At 41.9% G+C, this 21,731-nt stretch overlaps 1 protein-coding gene and 1 long non-coding RNA gene across 4 annotated transcripts in view; both read right to left on the bottom strand.

Moving 5' to 3' along the window:
* LOC147032564 (uncharacterized) overlaps nt 1-778 on the bottom strand; it is a 56,006-nt gene extending 55,228 nt beyond the window's left edge. The window contains exon 1 of the long non-coding RNA XR_015055234.1: nt 709-778. This is a non-coding gene — a long non-coding RNA (uncharacterized LOC147032564). The remainder of the gene's footprint in view (nt 1-708) is intronic.
* A 2,217-nt stretch (nt 779-2,995) lies between these two features.
* LOC147032562 (protein Wnt-5b-like) overlaps nt 2,996-21,731 on the bottom strand; it is a 41,895-nt gene continuing 23,159 nt past the window's right edge. The window contains exons 1-5 of one of the 3 annotated variants that reach the window (XM_085870306.1): nt 11,080-11,251; nt 5,546-5,643; nt 5,177-5,412; nt 4,710-5,008; nt 2,996-4,080 (exon numbers count right to left, since the gene is read on the bottom strand). In XM_085870306.1, the coding sequence (XP_085726432.1) occupies nt 3,622-4,080; nt 4,710-5,008; nt 5,177-5,412; nt 5,546-5,598 (1,047 nt within the window). In that variant the 5' untranslated portion in view covers nt 5,599-5,643; nt 11,080-11,251 and the 3' untranslated portion in view covers nt 2,996-3,621. Of the gene's footprint in view, nt 4,081-4,709; nt 5,009-5,176; nt 5,413-5,545; nt 5,644-11,079; nt 11,252-21,731 lie in introns of those variants that run through there. The other 2 variants (XM_085870304.1, XM_085870305.1) reach the window with 2 other exon arrangements.

The raw sequence follows: 21,731 nt of genomic DNA, 5'->3' as shown, positions 1-21,731 counted from the left end.
TGAGAAATCGGGCCAAAAACGATATATAGCATGATATCTCAAAAAGTTGTGGAAGGATCCGGATGAAACTTGATGGACATGTTGGGTGTGTGACAAGGACGAACTGATTCAATTTTGGTGAAGATCGGAATCCGGATCTGGATATGAGAATTATTTAATTTTTAAAATTATTCTTCACGATTGAGAAATCGGGCCAAAAACGATATATAGCACGATATCTCAAAAAGTTGTGGAAGGATCCGGATGAAACTTGATGGACATGTTGGGTGTGTGACAAGGACGAACTGATTCAATTTTGATGAAGATCCGGATCCAGATATGAGAATTATTTAATTTTTAAAGTGATTCTTCACCATTGCGAGGTCGGCCCAAATCCGAGTCTCAAGTCAATTTTGTCGAGTCCGAGTCACCATCTCCGGTATGTACAGGTCACAGGTCGTATCCACGAGGTTTCGTCCTGAATCCTCCCTCAACAACCAAGATGGTATCCATAACAACATATCCAATGAATCTTACCACAACATCGAAGACACCATACACTGTAATACCTCTTTCGACAAGAAAAACTGCTTTTTCGAGGAATGTAATCGTGAAGCTCAGAACAAAATGCGCGATCAACGTGAGAGTCAAAACAAATACATCATAAGATTCCTTAAATGGTGATTGATCCACCATGGAGAGAAGAGAAGCTGACGTTTCCAGCCTTACCCTTCGTTGAAGAACAAGGACAGATGTGTCCAAGGTTCAGCGGCCTCAAGGTTTGTCGGCTAATTAAAAAAAAAAAAAAAAAAAAAAAAAAAAAAAAAAAACCCCACAACTTCCGCTATTTCGTCACGTGCCTTGATTAAGCCAATAGCGAGACCCGTCATAGTGTATTTCCGTATTTACGAAATATCGTGTATTTACGAAATAAATAATGTATTTACGAAATTACAATATATTAAATGGAATAATCTTTAAATAGTAACGTGAACTTTTCGAAATTTTAAAGAAAATGTCCGAATATATTTAAAAGTTCATGATAGACGCTCTCAAAAGGCACCCTTCATGCGAGGATGTGTACAAGTGTTTTAGTATTTAAGGAGATCCGGATCATGCATATAAAAGAGCTGAGTCCTAATATAAAGGATTTGTAAGAAGAAGAAGAAGAAGAAGAAGAAGAAGAAGAAGAAGAAGAAGAAGAAGAAGAAGAAGCTTGGAGCCGATTGGACAGTCAGCACTGATGATGTGACGTCACCGATGTGCAGGGAATGGGGGGATGCTGATTGGACAGGAGGTGCACACGTGACGTGACGTGACATGTTGATTGATGGAGGGGAGAAAAATAATCTTTTAAACATAATTTTCAACATTTCGACAAGAGTGGCAATTTCATGATGGTTAACCATAATTGTTCTGTTTGTGAATACAAATCTGACTCACGGAAATACGAGAAATATTTGTGGATGAGAGGTGGTGGATTTGTAAGAAGCAAGCCGCTGGAGTGGATATATATATATATATATATATATATATATATATATATATATATATATATATATATATATATATATATATATATATATATATATATATATATATCTCTACTTTTACCAACAGATGCAAAAATCTAGTATAATTTTTCTTGTGGCTCCAGAACCAAACAAAAATATTTATTTATTTATGTATGACAGACCTCACAGTCCATGCAGCTCCACCTCCCACAATCCCCCACCCATGATTAAGAGTAAATATCATTTTAAAATGACCTTGTGCTTTGACAAGCTCCACCGATCAGCGATAAGAAGCAACTCAACCAGATACGGCGTCTCCCTCTGGGAAGTCCCCCTGAATGGTGGAAATGACAACATTGTACGGCCATTAAATAAATCACCAAGCCTGCCATGTTCACACAAGGTAACCCCACAAGGTTCATATCCATTCACTAACAGGGATGATCGGGGAAGTCCGATAGAACGCCTCCGTCCGCAGGACTTGCGCAGGCCCAGATCGTTCCGAGTGTTTGCAGTACGGGCTGCAAGATATCAACCTTTTGGATGAGTTGATTAGAAAGTTCTCCAAATCCTTCATTGTGCAGAGGCACACCCCTTTCTCGCAGGTACTTTTCCAAGTATTTTTTGGCTTTTTTTTAGACGCTTTGTGAGCCGTTTTAGGTAACAATCTTTCTCTGGCTCGCACGATATCAATTCCGTTCCCTGCCCTGATGACCGCTGTTGCTCGTAACTATAGCTATTGTTTTTGTAAAGCCTGCTGCCTTGTTGTCTTAAAGCTGATTTTCAAATATTTTCAACTATTTATCCTGGAGATAAAGGTTCACAACAAGACTCTTCCTGATGTATAACTCATGCTCCGACAGTCTCACAAAGCTTCATGAATGGCTACCCTTCACGAGGAGATCTTGTGAAATCAATTATCATATGTACTATCCAATAAAAGATCAGGAGATGAATCAACCAATCTTTGGGTCATCATACTTTTAGCCTCTACTGGAATGGCATGATAACTGAGAAGTGTGAACGTGCTCGTCTCTGTAGCTGTCGAGTTAGTTAGTTTCGCGATGGAAAAGGGTCAGACGTTTGTGAACCTGTCGCTTTTCAGGCAAAGTGCTGCTCGCCATCTTTGAGACGGGAGGATAAGCCGGAGAGATATAGTTTAAAGAATTCCGCAAGCATTTGCTTTGGCTTCCTCTCCGACAATCAAAACAAATGTAACCCCATATTCCTCAATCTATAGGGAGAGCACCTCTAGGAGTGATACAACCAGCATAACAAATTCATAATTACTGTGATTGCCCAAAATGGCTGCCCCCTGAGTCACTCTGAGCACACTACTTGTGACGTAATTTGATATCGTACACAATATCTCTTTAATGGGAAATATCTTGCGTTGCTAGCAAACAAAGCACTACTTTCACTTCTCTTAAACTTTTAACAATCCCAAATAACATTTGGAGCAAGTTGCGTGATGAAGAATGCAGATACAACTGAGTCTCCACTTACAAGATAAATTGTTTTTATTCATGAAAAAGTTGTGCTTTTGTGCTTGATTTCTCAAAAAGCAGGTGAAAATATTTTGCTGCCAGCAGATGATTGTCTACAGCTTTATAAAAGTATACAATTGTTACGAAGCACATTGACGAAGTTCACGTCATGAGATATGACCAACAGTCCAAGAAACGCCGTACATATATATTAAAAAATGGTTTTTGATAAAAAGCCTTGGCATTTCTTGAACTATGGTAAGTATCTTGTTCTCAGAACATTTTGAACATTCCACATACTTGAATCTCAAGAAATTATGTGCTTTCATCCAAACATCACACATGTGTACACACCCTTCACTCCTCTCAATCTCTCTCTGTCTCTCTCTCTCTCCCTCACACACACCCCATTACCCAATCACTGCAAACACACCCCCAAAAACTCTCACACCAAATATAAATAAATTACGCGGTCAGTATATTAACAAGAAAATCCTCGAAATGTCCAGGGAGGGCGAGGGGAATAACAGAGGGGGACGGTGGGGGTTTGACTTATCACAATGATTATAAAGAACTCAAAGCATCCTCCGGCATTTCCTTGTGCATTATGAAGTCTTTATCGTGTTCCCTTGTCCATTTAGTCACTTGCACACAAAGCGGTCGTAAGTGCGCGAGCACTGCTTGCACTTCACATAGCAGCACCAGTGGAACTTGCAATGACAACGCTCGGTAGAGGTTGCTCTGAAACTGTCGTAGCCACGGCCGCAGCACATGAGCTCGCAGCCACCGGTACCTGCAGAGCCACGCTCACACTGGCGCCCGGCTGTGCCCGCAGCACCTGTCGTATCATTGCGCATGCAGTAGTCGGGGCTCGTCTCGAGATATACAAGGTCCATCTTGGTGGGTGGGCTGAAACGTTGGTTCACAGGCTCGAGTCGACGACGCCTTGCCAACCGCACAGCGGCAGCTTGATCGTACTTCTGTTTGAGTCGGTTTCCAACCTCGCGGAAAGGGGACAATTGCATCCAACAAGTCTTGAGGGAACACGAGCCTGAAACGCCATGACACTTGCACGCGGCGTGTGCGAGTTCAGACACTGCCTGTAGAAAAAAAGATAAAGTTTTAAAACATCTACATAGTTCATGAATTTATGTGAAGTTTTTTTTAAAACATAGTATGACATCAATGTTTTTTTGTTTGTTTGTTGTACATCTCAACATTTAAAAGGGAGGATCTAAATTTACATATGCAGAGTTAGGGAGGCGGTGGGTCAAAAGGTTATATGAAACGTTGGTTCACAGGCTGATTTTTAGAGGAATGTAATTTACATTCCACATAGTACGTGCCCACACCCGAAGTAAGAAAACGATATCGCATTCAGCGATTATTATGTTTTTTTGCTCTCAGGTATTGATTGGTAAATGCATGGCCGAACCTAGAGTGGTGGATGTGCAAATGGCAAATGTTCAGTCGAATGTGAAATTGTTGCATAAGGGATATTATAATGGCATGCGGGTTGGATAACAAGGTATTGCAACAATTGTTGTAAAAAAAAAAACAAAAAAAAACAGTGGAATCGTTAATTGTCATTTTATATAAAATAATCACAGACAATTCTGATCGGCCCATTGTACTTTGAGTTGAAGAAGCTTGAGAAGTTAGAAATTCTCCTCTCAATTACTAGCCTTGCTGCTTTTGTGCTTGATCTTTATCTCACGCGACGACTCACCAGCCTTCCTGCTCCATTGTTGTGAAGGTTCATGAGAGCACGGGCTCGGTTAGGTGGATGCTCGTCGCCCCCACGACTTCGTCCATGCTCTCGCGCGTCCACAAACTCACGCGCGAATCTTGCTCCATATGCCACGTTGTCGCCGCAGCCACCCCAGAGCCAGTCCCGCTGGAGGTCCCGCGGACGACCCGCTCGACTGCATCCACAGGTTGCGAGCTCACCCTCGCGGCAAGCACGGCTCACTGCGTCTGTGACCCCCGCAGACACCACTGCATGTGCAAATGCGGCCTCACGGCTTGCTGCGGAAACGCGCCAAAACTATATGGGATTGAGGAATCATGGTGGAAACAACAATTTGCTTGACGTAACACGAGCACACATTGTTTTGCTTTCTGAGCAATTGCACTCGTGTGTCCTTCCACTTGTGAAACTAGAAATCCAAATGGAATTGATCCTTCAGCACCTACCGATGAGCATGGCACGACCGAACATGGAACCGTCATCGAGGCTTGAGCAGTTCCAACGGCGCTCGCGGAACTGATGCTGGCACTCACTGACACCGAGGTGAACACCACTTGCAATATGTGTCACATGGTCTTGGTACAAGTGACATAGCTTGCGCTGTCCCGGAGATAGGCCAGGTAGCTGTGAGCACAGTGGCTGCGAACCGAGAAGGTACATCTCAGGACGCAATGCCATAGACCTGTGAAGAATGGAAGTGGAAACAAACAAGTACTTTGGCACCAGATATGTATGTATATCTGAACAATATATACGTATTACATATATAAATTGCAAAAGACCTCGGAATCAGCCAACCAAAACAATAGACTTACCACCAGGCAGCCGTGACGGGAAAGATAACCAGCAAACAGAGCAGCCGGCCCATGATGGCAGACCCAGCGTAAAGCTGGCGGGGAAACGAAGGTGCTGCCTGGGAGAATGAGGGAGTGAGGTGAGAAAGATTGAGGGAAGAGATAGAGTGTGCACATCACGAAGTGAGCAGATTAAATAAGGAACAAGAGTAGAATGAATGATAAGGATAACAAGAAAAGATTTCCTTTCACTGGAATCCAGAACCATTGCCCACAATTATGTTTTATTACTGCATGCTGTCCATCAGACAACAGGGGTGGATCCAGGACCTTCGGAGTGTGGGGGTGGGAGGGGTGGTCGTTTGAACAGATTGTGGGGGCAGGGGAAGTGTGGAGGCAGTGAACCCACTTGCCAAACCTGAAAACATGCAAGATGTTGTGTGTGTTTAACTGTGTCTTTTATTCGTGTGCAATACTTGGGAAAACAGTGTACACTTGCAATTGCATTGAAACGGATGAAGAAAATAAACTTAGAACTTGTTCCTGTTCCATTGCACATCAGTCCATTTCTTTAATGATATTGCACACAAGGAGGGTTCAAAAGTTATACAAACAAGATGCAATAATTTTTTTTAGATTAATATATGTATATAAAATATATCTTAATAAACAGAAATAAATTACTGCATGGGGCTAGTGTGAAAAATTCTGACTCAACCCAGAACTCAAACCCAAGGAGAGCATTGCTTACACAGCAACAGTCCACTGAACTATTGAGTGTTCAGGCTAACCTCAGAAATTTCTCACTCTAACATTAACACGAACACAACCATTTTTGTGCCTCCGCTGGCAAAGTTAACGGAGGCATTATGGTGTGACGGGTTGTCTGTCCGTCCATGTTAATTAATTTCCTCTGTTTTTTCTGCAACCGCTTATCTGATTGACACAAATTTTTCACCATCGGTGTGATTGCTTATGTGGAATGTTTGTTGATAATTATGGCATCCTAGGTCACATGGTGTGACAGCTATGTTGTAAAAAAGGGGAAAAAAACGTTGGACCTCTGCATATCCAAAACCGCTCCAAGGAAAAATTGAAACCTGGCACATAGCAAGTACTCTTCATAGGAAACGAGTGCAATGTTTTGATGATGTCATAGGTGGCTTCATTATGACATCAAAATTGCATACGTCGAATGCTTCATCCAATCAGTATGAAAAATTATGAGCATCATCGAGGGATAAATTGAATGGAGGCAAAAATTGGTGACATCGATCATGTGGTTTGGCAGCCATATTGTTTTTAACATTAAAAAAAAACCTTTAAAAGTATTCTGCGAAATGGCTGAACAGGTCGAGGTGAAACTTTACAGGTATGATCACCTATCCATGAGGAACAAAAAGTTCTCCACCTATGACGTCATAGGTCACCTGGTTTGGCAGCTATGATTTTTTTAAAAGAATCAACCTTTAAAAATATTCTTCTCCAGAATGGCATGACAAATCATTTGGAAACTTCACTCACATGTTCCCCAAAACTTGGGGATACCAGGGTGTTAATAAATAATTAATAGGTCACATGGTATGGCAGCCATATTGGAATGAACGAAAATCTTAAAAATATATATTTCTCTTGAACTGCTACATCAATCGACGTGAAATGTTCAAATTATGATCTAGTAATGATGGGGAATGGATGTTTTAAATTTCAACATGATCGGAGGACGCATGGTCCGGCGGCCAGAACTATTTAATATTTTGAATCAGGGTTCAGGGATTTAAATGAAACCTGGTACAAGTGTGTATCATGACGTAATAATATGGGGGGAGGCATATCTGGTGATGTCGTGTCGTCGAAGAGTGCAGTTATAGTTACCTCTGCCACCGAAGGTGAAGGAGGTCATGTTTTCACCCGTTTCTGTCTGTTTGTTTATCTGTGTGCAGGATATCTCAAAATGTTATGGATGGATCTGGATGAAATTCGTTTTGTGTCGAGGTCTCAAGGACAGGTTCGTTGTGTGTCAAGGACGAACTGATTAGAATCAGGTGAACATCCCGATCCCAATCCGACTACTCCACTTGTTTAAGTGATTCTTCACCATTGAAAGACAGGGCAAACCGATATATAGCAGGATATCTAAAAAAGTTGTGGACGGATTCGCATGAAACTTGGTGGACAGGTTGTGTATGTGACAAGGAAGAATTGATTCGATTTTGGTGATGATCCAGATCCGGATCTGAGTACTAGAATTTTTTAAGTGATTCTTCACCATTGAGAGATAGGGCTAAAAACAATATAGTACTGCATGGCATAATAATTCAAAAATGTGTCTGGCCCGATATGTTCTTGTGGATCAGGCATTACGTGGCAGAGGTATGCGGCTATGCACTCCACCGGGTGCCCTGCTCATTAATAATGTTTCTGGGATTATATATATATATATATATATATATATATATATATATATATATATATATATATATATATATATATATATATATATATATATACATGTATTAGCAAAGGATGCCTTTTAACTGTGATTTTTATTCTACATGTATCTTTGATTAAAGGAAAATACAGAAAATTCTGCAGAAAATTGTATTGTTTATTACATGACAATTGTTCCATCGTAGAACAGGCACTTATCCGGGCCGTACAGCAACATGTTGTCCCCAATTGTGCAGGTCACCGAGTCGCTTGTTGAGGTCGCATTGCTCCAGCCGAAGCATATACTGTGCAGTTGGGTCAGGAAATTGGAATTTGTTCAGGGTGCCAGCATTAACTCGCATATTCTCTAAGAAGGACACCATAGGATCTTTAACGTCCACCGACTAAAGGTGGTAGAATAAATTAAACGTTCATTCGAGGGACAGTGCACTTTGTGATTGAACACAGCGCATGCGAAGCCCCGATCTGATAGTTTATGGTCGGGTCGAGGATTTAACCCTCCAGCTCAAGTGCAAGCATGCTACCTCTGAGATATCCTGCCAGCCCACAACCTATGTGCGTCGTTAGTCGTTGTCAGACTATTGAGTGAGAGTGTAACTGGTGATGTAAACTTCCATCATTCAGTTGCTCTGAAATTGGCTCGTTGACCAAAAAAAACAGAAACTAAGTGTTTGTTATAGATAAAGGGATCGCAAGACGGTATCTTGGAACCCCACCTGGCTGCACCTCATAAACCGATCAACACTCAATCATGCATAATCGCGACGGGTGGCGTTCAATAGGGTAGAGAACGAGATATTCAAGAGTTCAAGACACGTTGGAAAGGTCACGAGGCGTACGCATATATAAATAAACTAGAGTAATTCGACTGCGTGCAGTCGACGGGGTATGCCTCCGCTCTCCCGCACAAACACTTGAGTATTGACATATTTGACCCTTGACCTTTATCATATCTGGCCCAAAATCTACTCAGTTAATTGCCCTGTCTAACTTTACCTTTGTACCAAGTTTGATGAAATTCTGTCCAATATTTCTTGAGTTTGGGCATAAACAGTAAAATTTCAGTTTGGGCGTAAACAGGAAAATTTCAGAGTTTGACCTTGACCTTTATCACATCTGGCCCAAAATCTAATCACTTAATTGCCCTGTCTTACTTTACCTTTATACCAAGTTTTATGAAATTCTACAATTTGCTTCTTGAGTTATCGCGTAAACGAAAATCCGGACAGACGGACGAACGGACGGACGGACAGATGGACGGACGGACAACCCGGAAATATAATGCCTCCGGCACCCTTGGTGCGGAGGCATAATAATAAAATACACTTACACATTTCCTTGTTAATTACAAAAAATATTTCTGTTGATTAATCAACAAAACACGTTCCGTTTCATGGACAACAAGCATGTCAGACCCGTCAGAGCAAAGTGATGGGAAAACCAATTTTTAGGTTAAAAAAAACTGGTGTTGGTGTTGGTGGTGGTGATGTTGGTGGTAGTGGTGGTGGTGGTGCATCTCCATGTACTTTCATATATTGATTTTCTATTGTTTCGAGAAGTATTTCCACATATAATTTTTGTGTGCCCCTTCAGTGTCCACGGCGCATGATTCGAACGGGTTCCTGCTGTTGTAAAATAATAAACGGTCCCGATGGAGCCACAACCCTAACAGCTCAATGTCCTGCTGAAAGGCATTCTTATGGTAAAACGGACACGACGTCGTCTTATAAAACTTTCAAATTCTTGTTCCAAGTAAATCCATTATTATTAGTCTACGACGGCAGGAATCCTTTAGAATAAGGCATGACGGACCGGACGGACACACACACACACTTTTTCAGAGCATCCATGTCGTTGCCAGAACTTTTTGATGCTCGTCGTCTGACCCACAGGTTATTGGGACGAACTAACAAAATGGAACTTTTTTCCTCCAGCGAGAAAAATCGAACCAAGCGAAACAAGCTTTTTCTCAAAAGAACAAAAACAAAAGTTTTGATACAACTCATTTCCCTCCCCAGTCGGACTGCAGCGATCGTCTCCCGCCGGCTCAATGTACCCGTCCAATCAAAAAGGAGAACAACGTGACGAGCCGCTGATGCCCTCTTGTGATTGGAGGAAAGTTTTTGGCCGCCGTGCCCGGCTCACGTCGTGCGGGCCAAACGAGTCAAAGTTACAAAGGGGGTGAAAACGATTAAGCGTTTTTAAATCTCCGACCGTTAGCATTTCCATCCGTCTCGCAGGAAAATAATGATCACGTGCTTCAGGGTCGATTAGCCGCCCAATGAAGGACATAATTAATATCCGTTGTCTGAAGCACGCACAGGTAAGCGAGGGAGACGCACTCTTTAAACGGGTGTTATCCGCACGGATTCGACACACGTCGGCTCTCACTGTTGGAAGGGTTCACCGTCCTTCAATTAAATGTGATTTCGGATTGTTTGGGTTTAAGCGGAACAAGCACGGGGTGTTTGAGTGCCACCCCCCCCCCCCACACAACTCTCCTACCCCCCCTCCTCCCTTTAGGCACCTTTGGTTCCTTTGATGGGAGCGCCGTGAAAATGCTCGCGGTGAGATTGCTCTCCAAAGATGCTAAAAGCAGTCTCAGTCTCTCTGTCTCTCTCTCTCTCTGTCACTCTGACCTCGTTGTTTATTTACTTTGTGAGAAAAAAGACAACAAACAGATCGGCCATCGGAATTTGAAACCTGATCCGGGAGACGAGCGCGTGCAGAAGCACACCGACGACGGTGGGGGGATCTCACCACAACCCCCCCCCTTCAACAGCCCATAAAACAAAAAAAAACTTGAAACAAAGACAAACTTTTCAAACAAAACTTTACAAAAACTCGCCAATACTGTGTTCGCCTTCCCATTGAAGTTTGTTACAATATCGAGTTACGCACCACCAGTGGTTTCGGATCACAATTTATATATTGTTTTAATGTTTCCGATCCTCCCTCATCACCAACCCCCAACTATCCTAACCCCCCCCCCACCCCTGTTCCTTGAGGATAAAGACAGTTATGCAAACAAAAGGGCGAACAATGTCAATAAATTTAATAATTCATCCCAAACATCCCCCGTTACTCCTGATGGGTAAACTTACCTGATGCTGCGAACAGAAGCCCTCTCGACCTCAATCCCTCCCTTCCTGCTTTGTTTGTCTCTCTCTACGATACAACAGTCGGCAGAGTAAGCGCTACACCACAGGCAGACAGAGGTATCTGACCAACTCGAGCTTCGAGACCCTTAAAAAGTTCCACGAAAACCGTTTTAAAAACGTCCTTTCTTGATGGGCGGAGCTTACGGCCCGAAAGGGGCGGGGTTTAAAAGGGCGGGGACGCTGTACGCCCCTCCCTCCGCTCACACCTTCACCGTGCAAACGGAAACAGATGTTTACACTATTGGTTGTCAATTAACTCGAAACGGTGGCAATGTGTGTGTGCGCCCGTTTTAACGTCCATCTGAGGGACGACGAGGGACGATGCCTGCGTCCTGCGATACAACAGGATGGCAGTTTATAGCCGGGTAGAGATTCGAACCCAGGCTGGACAGCTTTGAGATGAGTGTGCGTACCTGCACAGCCCCACTGGGTGCGTCGCTTGATAAGTAACACTCAAGTTGAGTTTTGCCAAATTCCTCATTCATACAAGCGACATAATTAGAGTACGAGTACCGGTATCAATGACTCTACCTGTGCATGCCGACTGCAGCTCATGATTGTACAGGTAACCAACCCCAGGCAAGACATGTATTGCTCTGACACGGGCACACAATGGTCTGCTGTTTCGCAAGAGACTTTGGGATTGTAGCGTTTAATTAGATGGAGTTCGAGATTGCGACGTCGCTGATTCATGATGACAGACGCGCAAGCACGACGAATGTTGCGAATTAATTACAGGGCGTGCGATGACATTTAATGAGTAATAATGGAAAGCAACCCCCTTCTCCCCCTCTCTCACTTTCACTCTCCACTCTCACTCTCTGCACGACGAGTCTTTTATTTATTAAGCTATTTATTGATTTTTGAAATCGCAAACACCTTTTCATCGACGGTCCACAAAAGGTGTTGGTAAACCATTCACGTGCCAATTACAAGTTAATCACGAGTTTGAAACTTTGCTCACAAATCACAAGTTAAGATCTTCACACACAAATTGCATGTTAAACATGAGTTAAGATCTAAACACACAAATTGCATGTTAAACATGAGTTAAGAGCTTCACACACAAATTGTTTGTAAAATACGAGTTAAGATCGTCACACACAAATTGTGTGTTAAACACGAGTTAAGATCTTCACACACAAATTTTATGTTAAACACGAGTTAAGATCTTCACACACAAATTGCATGTTAAACATGAGTTAAGAGCTTCACACACAAATTGCTTGTAAAATATGAGTTAAGATCTTCACACACAAATTGTGTGTTAAACATGAGTTAAGATCTTCACACACAAATTTTATGTTAAATACGAGTTAAGATCTTCACACACAAATTTCATGTTAAACATGAGTTAAGATCTAAACACACAAATTTTATGTTAAACATGAGTTAAGATCTTAACACACAAATTTTATATTAAACACGAGTTAAGATCTTCACACACAAATTTTATATTAAACACGAGTTAAGATCTTCACACACAAATTTTATGTTAAACACGAGTTAAGATCTTCACACACAAATTGTGTGTTAAACATGAGTTAAGATCTTCACACACAAATTTTTTGTGAAACACGAGTTAAGATCTTCACACACAAATTGCTTGTTAAATACGAGTTAAGAGCTTCACACACAAAATGCTTGTAAAATATGAGTTAAGATCTTCACACACAAATTGTGTGTTAAACACGAGTTAAGATCTTCACACACAAATTGCATGTTAAACATGAGTTAAGAGCTTCACACACAAATTGCTTCTAAAATATGAGTTAATATCTTCACACACAAATTGCATGTTAAACATGAGTTAAGAGCTTCACACACAAATTGCTTGTAAAATACGAGTTAAGATCTTCACACACAAATTGTGTGTTAAACACGAGTTAAGATCTTCACACACAAATTTTATGTTAAATACGAGTTAAGATCTTCACACACAAATTGCATGTTAAATACGAGTTAAGATCTTCACACACAAATTGCATGTTAAACACGAGTTAAGAGCTTCACACACAAATTGCTTGTAAAATATGAGTTAAGATCTTCACACACAAATTGTGTGTTAAACACGAGTTAAGATCTTCACACACAAATTTTATGTTAAATACGAGTTAAGATCTTCACACACAAATTGCATGTTAAATACGAGTTAAGATCTTCACACACAAATTGCTTGTAAAATATGAGTTAAGATCTTCACACACAAATTGTGTGTTAAACACGAGTTAAGATCTTCACACACAAATTTTATGTTAAATACGAGTTAAGATCTTCACACACAAATTGCATGTTAAACACGAGTTAAGAGCTTCACACACAAATTGCTTGTAAAATATGAGTTAAGATCTTCACACACAAATTGTGTGTTAAACACGAGTTAAGATCTTCACACACAAATTTTATGTTAAACACGAGTTAAGATCTTCACACACAAATTGCGTGCTAAACACGAGTTAAGAGCTTCACACACAAATTGCTTGTAAAATATGAGTTAAGATCTTCACACACAAATTATGTGTTAAACACGAGTTAAGATCTTCACACACAAATTTTATGTTAAACACGAGTTAAGATCTTCACACACAAATTGCATGTTAAACATGAGTTAAGAGCTTCACACACAAATTGCTTGTAAAATATGAGTTAAGATCTTCACACACAAATTGCATGTTAAACATGAGTGAAGATCTTCACACACAAATTGCATGTTAAACATGAGTCAAGTTCTTCACACACAAATTGCTTGTAAAATACGAGTTAAGAGCTTCACACACAAATTGCGTGTTAAACATGAGTTAAGATCTTCACACACAAGTTGCATGTTAAACACGAGTTAAGATCTTCACACACAAATTGCTTGTTAAACAAGAGTTAAGATCTTCACACACAAATTGCATGTAAAATACGAGTTAAGATCTTCACACACAAATTGCATGTTAAACATGAGTTAAGAGCTTCACACACAAATTGCTTGTAAAATATGAGTTAAGATCTTCACACACAAATTGCATGTTAAACATGAGTTAAGAGCTTCACACACAAATTGCTTGTAAAATATGAGTTAAGATCTTCACACACAAAATGCTTGTTAAACACGAGTTAAGATCTTCACACAAAAATTGCATGTTAAACACGAGTTGAGATCTTCACACACAAATTGCTTGGAAAACAAGAGTTAAGATTTTCACACACAAATTGCATGTTAAACACGAGTTAAGATCTTCACACACAAATTGCTTGTTAAACAAGAGTTAAGATTTTCACACACAAATTGCTTGTAAAACAGGAGTTAAGATTTTCACACACAAATTGCTTGTAAAATACAAGTTAAGATCTTCACACTCAAATTGCATGGAAAACATGAGTGAAGATCTTCACACTCATTGCATGAAAAACACAAGTTAAGATCTTCGCACACAAATTGCATGTTAAACACGAGTTAAGATCTTCACACACAAATTGCATGTTAAACATGAGTGAAGATCTTCACACACAAATTGCATGTTAAACACGAGTTAAGATCTTCACACACAAATTGCATGTTAAACATGAGTTAAGATCTTCACACACAAATTGCATGTTAAACACGAGTAACGATCTTCACACACAAATTGCATGTTAAACATGAGTGAAGATCTTCACACACAAATTGCTTGTCAAACATGAGTTAAGATCTTCACACACAAATTGCATGTTAAACATGAGTTGCATGTTAAACATGAGTGAAGATCTTCACACACAATTTGCATGTTAAACATGAGTTAAGATCTTCACACACAAATTGCATGTTAAACATGAGTGAAGATCTTCACACACAAATTGCATGTTAAACATGAGTGAAGATCTTCACACACAAATTGCTTGTCAAACATGAGTTAAGATCTTCACACACAAATTGCTTGTCAAACACGAGTTAAGATCTTCACACACAAATTGCTTGTCAAACATGAGTTAAGATCTTCACACACAAATTGCATGTTAAACATGAGTTAAGATCTTCACACACAAACTGCATGTTAAACACGAGTTAAGATCTTCACACACAAATTGCATGTTAAACATGAGTCAAGATCTTCACACACAAATTGCTTGTCAAACATGAGTTAAGATCTTCACACACAAATTGCATGTTAAACATGAGTTGCATGTTAAACATGAGTGAAGATCTTCACACACAATTTGCATGTTAAACATGAGTGAAGATCTTCACACACAAATTGCATGTTAAACATGAGTTAAGATCTTCACACACAAATTGCATGTTAAACATGAGTTGCATGTTAAACATGAGTGAAGATCTTCACACACAATTTGCATGTTAAACACGAGTTAAGATCTTCACACACAAATTGCATGTTAAACATGAGTCAAGATCTTCACACACAAATTGCTTGTCAAACATGAGTTAAGATCTTCACACACAAATTGCATGTTAAACATGAGTTGCATGTTAAACATGAGTGAAGATCTTCACACACAATTTGCATGTTAAACATGTGTGAAGATCTTCACACACAAATTGCATGTTAAACATGAGTCAAGTTCTTCACACACAAATTGCTTGTTAAACAAGAGTTAAGATCTTCACACACAAATTGCATATTAAACATGAGTCAAGATCTTCACACACAATTTGCATGTTAAACACGAGTTAAGATCTTCACACACAAATTGCTTGTTAAACACGAGTTGAGATCTTCACACACAAATTGCTTGTTAAACACGAGTTAAGATCTTCACACACAAATTGCATGTTAAACATGAGTTAAGATCTTCACACACAAATTGCTTGTTAAACAAGAGTTAAGATCTTCACACACAAATTGCTTGTTAAACACGAGTTAAGATCTTCACACACAAATTGCTTGTTGGCCTCCATGACCTTGGTCCATGTTGACCTCAAAAATTATAATTGGTGGTTGAATTCAGTGACTTGAAATATAAATCCTCTTCAAATTTCAAGTCAATGGGATGAAAATTGAGGATTTTGGAAATACCACCTAAGTTGTTGGTTGACCTTTGGCCGATGTTGACCGTTTGGTATGTTGATCTCAAAAATAATTGATTACTTGAATTCAGTGACCTGAAATATATATTCTCTTCAAATTTCAAGTCGATCGGAGGAAATTTGAGGATTTTTGAAATTTCACCAAAGTTGTTGACCTATTGTGTCTATGTTAACCTTTTTAATCTCAAAACCAAGAGGCTTCTTCCTGATGCCAAACTCTACTATGTGGTGAAGTTACATGAAGATCGGTTGAAAATTGTGACCTGTAGGTGAGAGACAAACAGACAGACGGAAAAACAAAATCGATTAAGCAATATACTTTAAAAAAAAAATCTTCGACCTTGTAAGTAACAAACAGACAGAAAGTGGTGAAAACATCAGCCTCTTCACCTTCGGCGGTAGAGGTAATAAAGTTAGCAACTTTACCCACCAATTGCAAGTTTAAACGCAAATTAACAACCGTGTGTGCAAATCGCAAGTTGAAGCCGAGTTAGCAACGTCAAGAACTCAAAATGTAAGTTCAACGCAAGTCAGCAACTTTGTGAAACTTCTTGTTCAAAAACAGAGCGAAGTGCAGCGACGTTACGAGGCACGGTTCCGTGCTGCGGGTCGTGCGCCTCGCCCTCCGGCGCCGTGATGCAGCTCGGAGGGCAGACCCGCTGGGTTGGCACGTAGCTGGGAAATTTCACCACCGGGCCGCCTGGCGAGGCGACGGCAGGGAGGAGGAGCGAGACAAGTTGGGCGCGATCAACATTCGCTGATGGGGCGACTCGCATTGCAAGATTGGCACACAACGTTTCCCATCGTTATGTGAAGATCGGAACGTGCATGCATTGGGGACACACAAGATGAATTGGGGACACACAAGATGCATTGGGGACACACAAGATGAATTGGGGACACACAAGATGAATTGGGGACACACAAGATGCATTGGGGACACACAAGATGAATTGGGGACACACAAGATGCATTGGGGACACACAAGATGCATTGGGGACACACAAGATGCATTGGGGACACACAAGATGAATTGGGGACACTCAAGATGCATTGGGGACACACAAGATGCATTAGGGACACACAAGATGCATTGGAGACACACAAGATGCATTGGGGACACACAAGATGAATTGGGGACACTCAAGATGCATTGGGGACACACAAGATGCATTAGGGACACACAAGATGCATTGGAGACACACAAGATGCATTAGGGACACACAAGATGCATTGGGGACACACAAGATGAATTGGGGACACACAAGATGCATTGGGGACACACAAGATGCATTGGAGACACACAAGATGCATTAGGGACACACAAGATGCATTGGGGACACACAAGATGCATTCGGGACACACAAGATGCATTGGGGACACACAAGATGAATTGGGGACACACAAGATGCATTGGGGACACACAAGATGAATTGGGGACACACAAGATGAATTGGGGACACACAAGATGAATTGGGGACACACAAGATGCATTGGGGACACACAAGATGCATTGGAGACACACAAGATGCATTAGGGACACACAAGATGCATTGGAGACACACAAGATGCATTAGGGACACACAAGATGCATTGGGGACACTCAAGATGCATTGGGGACACACAAGATGCATTGGGGACACACAAGATGCATTGGGGACACACAAGATGCATTGGGGACACACAAGATGAATTGGGGACACACAAGATGCATTGGGGACACACAAGATGAATTGGGGACACACAAGATGAATTGGGGACACACAAGATGCATTGGGGACACACAAGATGAATTGGGGACACACAAGATGCATTGGGGACACACAAGATGAATTGGGGACACACAAGATGCATTGGAGACACACAAGATGCATTCGGGACACACAAGATGCATTGGGGACACACAAGATGAATTGGGGACACACAAGATGCATTGGGGACACACAAGATGAATTGGGGACACACAAGATGAATTGGGGACACACAAGATGCATTGGGGACACACAAGATGAATTGGGGACACACAAGATGCATTCGGGACACACAAGATGCATTGGGGACACACAAGATGAATTGGGGACACACAAGATGCATTGGGGACACACAAGATGAATTGGGGACACACAAGATGCATTGGGGACACACAAGATGCATTGGAGACACACAAGATGCATTAGGGACACACAAGATGCATTGGGGACACACAAGATGCATTCGGGACACACAAGATGCATTGGGGACACACAAGATGAATTGGGGACACACAAGATGCATTGGGGACACACAAGATGAATTGGGGACACACAAGATGAATTGGGGACACACAAGATGCATTGGGGACACACAAGATGCATTGGGGACACACAAGATGCATTGGAGACACACAAGATGCATTAGGGACACACAAGATGCATTGGAGACACACAAGATGCATTAGGGACACACAAGATGCATTGGGGACACACAAGATGCATTGGGGACACACAAGATGCATTAGGGACACACAAGATGCATTAGGGACACAGAAGATGCATTGGGGACACACAAGATGCATTCGGGACACACAAGATGCATTGGGGACACACAAGATGAATTGGGGACACACAAGATGCATTGGGGACACACAAGATGCATTGGAGACACACAAGATGCATTAGGGACACACAAGATGCATTGGAGACACACAAGATGCATTAGGGACACACAAGATGCATTGGGGACACACAAGATGAATTGGGGACACACAAGATGCATTGGGGACACACAAGATGAATTGGGGACACACAAGATGCATTGGGGACACACAAGATGCATTCGGGACACACAAGATGCATTGGGGACACACAAGATGAATTGGGGACACACAAGATGCATTGGGGACACACAAGATGAATTGGGGACACACAAGATGCATTGGGGACACACAAGATGAATTGGGGACACACAAGATGCATTGGGGACACACAAGATGAATTGGGGACACACAAGATGCATTGGAGACACACAAGATGCATTAGGGACACACAAGATGCATTGGAGACACACAAGATGAATTGGGGACACACAAGATGCATTGGGGACACACAAGATGAATTGGGGACACACAAGATGCATTGGGGACACACAAGATGAATTGGGGACACACAAGATGCATTGGAGACACACAAGATGCATTAGGGACACACAAGATGCATTGGAGACACACAAGATGCATTAGGGACACACAAGATGCATTCGGGACACACAAGATGCATTAGGGACACACAAGATGCATTGGGGACACACAAGATGCATTCGGGACACACAAGATGCATTAGGGACACAAGATGCATTAGGGACACAGAAGATGCATTGGGGACACACAAGATGCATTCGGGACACACAAGATGCATTGGGGACACACAAGATGAATTGGGGACACACAAGATGCATTGGGGACACACAAGATGCATTGGAGACACACAAGATGCATTAGGGACACACAAGATGCATTAGGGACACACAAGATGCATTCGGGACACACAAGATGCATTAGGGACACACAAGATGCATTGGGGACACACAAGATGCATTCGGGACACACAAGATGCATTAGGGACACAAGATGCATTAGGGACACAGAAGATGCATTGGGGACACACAAGATGCATTCGGGACACACAAGATGCATTGGGGACACACAAGATGAATTGGGGACACACAAGATGCATTGGGGACACACAAGATGAATTGGGGACACACAAGATGCATTGGGGACACACAAGATGCATTGGAGACACACAAGATGCATTGGGGACACACAAGATGCATTCGGGACACACAAGATGCATTGGGGACACACAAGATGAATTGGGGACACACAAGATGCATTGGGGACACACAAGATGAATTGGGGACACACAAGATGAATTGGGGACACACAAGATGCATTGGGGACACACAAGATGCATTGGAGACACACAAGATGCATTAGGGACACACAAGATGCATTGGGGACACACAAGATGCATTGGGGACACACAAGATGCATTAGGGACACACAAGATGCATTAGGGACACAGAAGATGCATTGGGGACACACAAGATGCATTGGAGACACACAAGATGCATTGGGGACACACAAGATGCATTCGGGACACACAAGATGCATTGGGGACACACAAGATGAATTGGGGACACACAAGATGCATTGGGGACACACAAGATGAATTGGGGACACACAAGATGAATTGGGGACACACAAGATGCATTGGGGACACACAAGATGCATTGGAGACACACAAGATGCATTAGGGACACACAAGATGCATTGGAGACACACAAGATGCATTAGGGACACACAAGATGCATTGGGGACACACAAGATGAATTGGGGACACACAAGATGCATTGGGGACACACAAGATGCATTGGGGACACACAAGATGCATTGGGGACACTCAAGATGCATTGGGGACACACAAGATGCATTGGAGACACACAAGATGCATTAGGGACACACAAGATGCATTAGGGACACACAAGATGCATTGGGGACACACAAGATGAATTGGGGACACACAAGATGCATTGGGGACACACAAGATGCATTGGGGACACACAAGATGCATTGGGGACACACAAGATGCATTGGGGACACTCAAGATGCATTGGGGACACACAAGATGCATTGGGGACACTCAAGATGCATTGGGGACACACAAGATGAATTGGGGACACTCAAGATGCATTGGGGACACACAAGATGCATTGTGGACGACGACGCGTCTAACAGCTATATTTATTCTTGGAAAATGGTATGAAACGCCATTATGTTGGCCTTTCGTTGATCAAGATATAATTATTGATCAGCAATCAATATGATGTTGAACCAAGACGCTGGTTCTTGATGGGGTTGGCAAGAACAGCTACTCAGTGGTGCCCCCAATGCACCCCCGTGCGTGTCTCAATGATTGAGTGTTCATTGAGGTTGAATCCTCCGTCATGGGAATCCCATCACTTATGTGAAGATGTACATTTATAAAGATGTGGATGACAGGGTACATAGATGGGGCTGGTTGCCTAACCTGGGTTCGAATCCCATCCCAGCAATAAACTGTCATCTCAGTGTTTCGCGGGCAGATGATTCATCAATGTGTTTCGTCTCTCGGATTGACGTTAAACTTACCTTCACGTCTGCTGGTATTAAAGATGCTATGGTGTCCTTGGTGAAGAGTATGCGAGCGATCGCCGGCACCCTGAACAAATTACAAAATTCCTTCCCTAACCTTAGTCGAACGTCAGGCCTGGCCAGCCGGTTCGTGAAAGACTTGGGCCAAGTTTCCCCTGGCCAACCCCCATAAGAACGTGGGAATGATTGTAGCTAAAGAAGAAGGGTGTATATATTGTGTGGTGCAACACATATATTGTGTGGTGACACCGCGCATGATGGTCCCAATGACCCTTTTTGAGCGAAATATGCAGAGTATGAGGAACTATGCTCCACTCATCGACAGTCACCTCGTGGCCCCTTTACATCCTTGGATAACGACCGCACATTCTGACAACGACGGGTCTTCAACCGGGCGTCCACCGAGACAGGAAA

Source organism: Eptatretus burgeri, chromosome 2 (genome assembly GCF_056783735.1).
Source record: "Eptatretus burgeri isolate ZD-2024b chromosome 2, Ebu_testis_v1, whole genome shotgun sequence".
In the NCBI taxonomy this organism is placed as follows: domain Eukaryota; kingdom Metazoa; phylum Chordata; class Myxini; order Myxiniformes; family Myxinidae; genus Eptatretus; species Eptatretus burgeri.
This window is presented reverse-complemented; position numbering and strand designations above follow the sequence as displayed.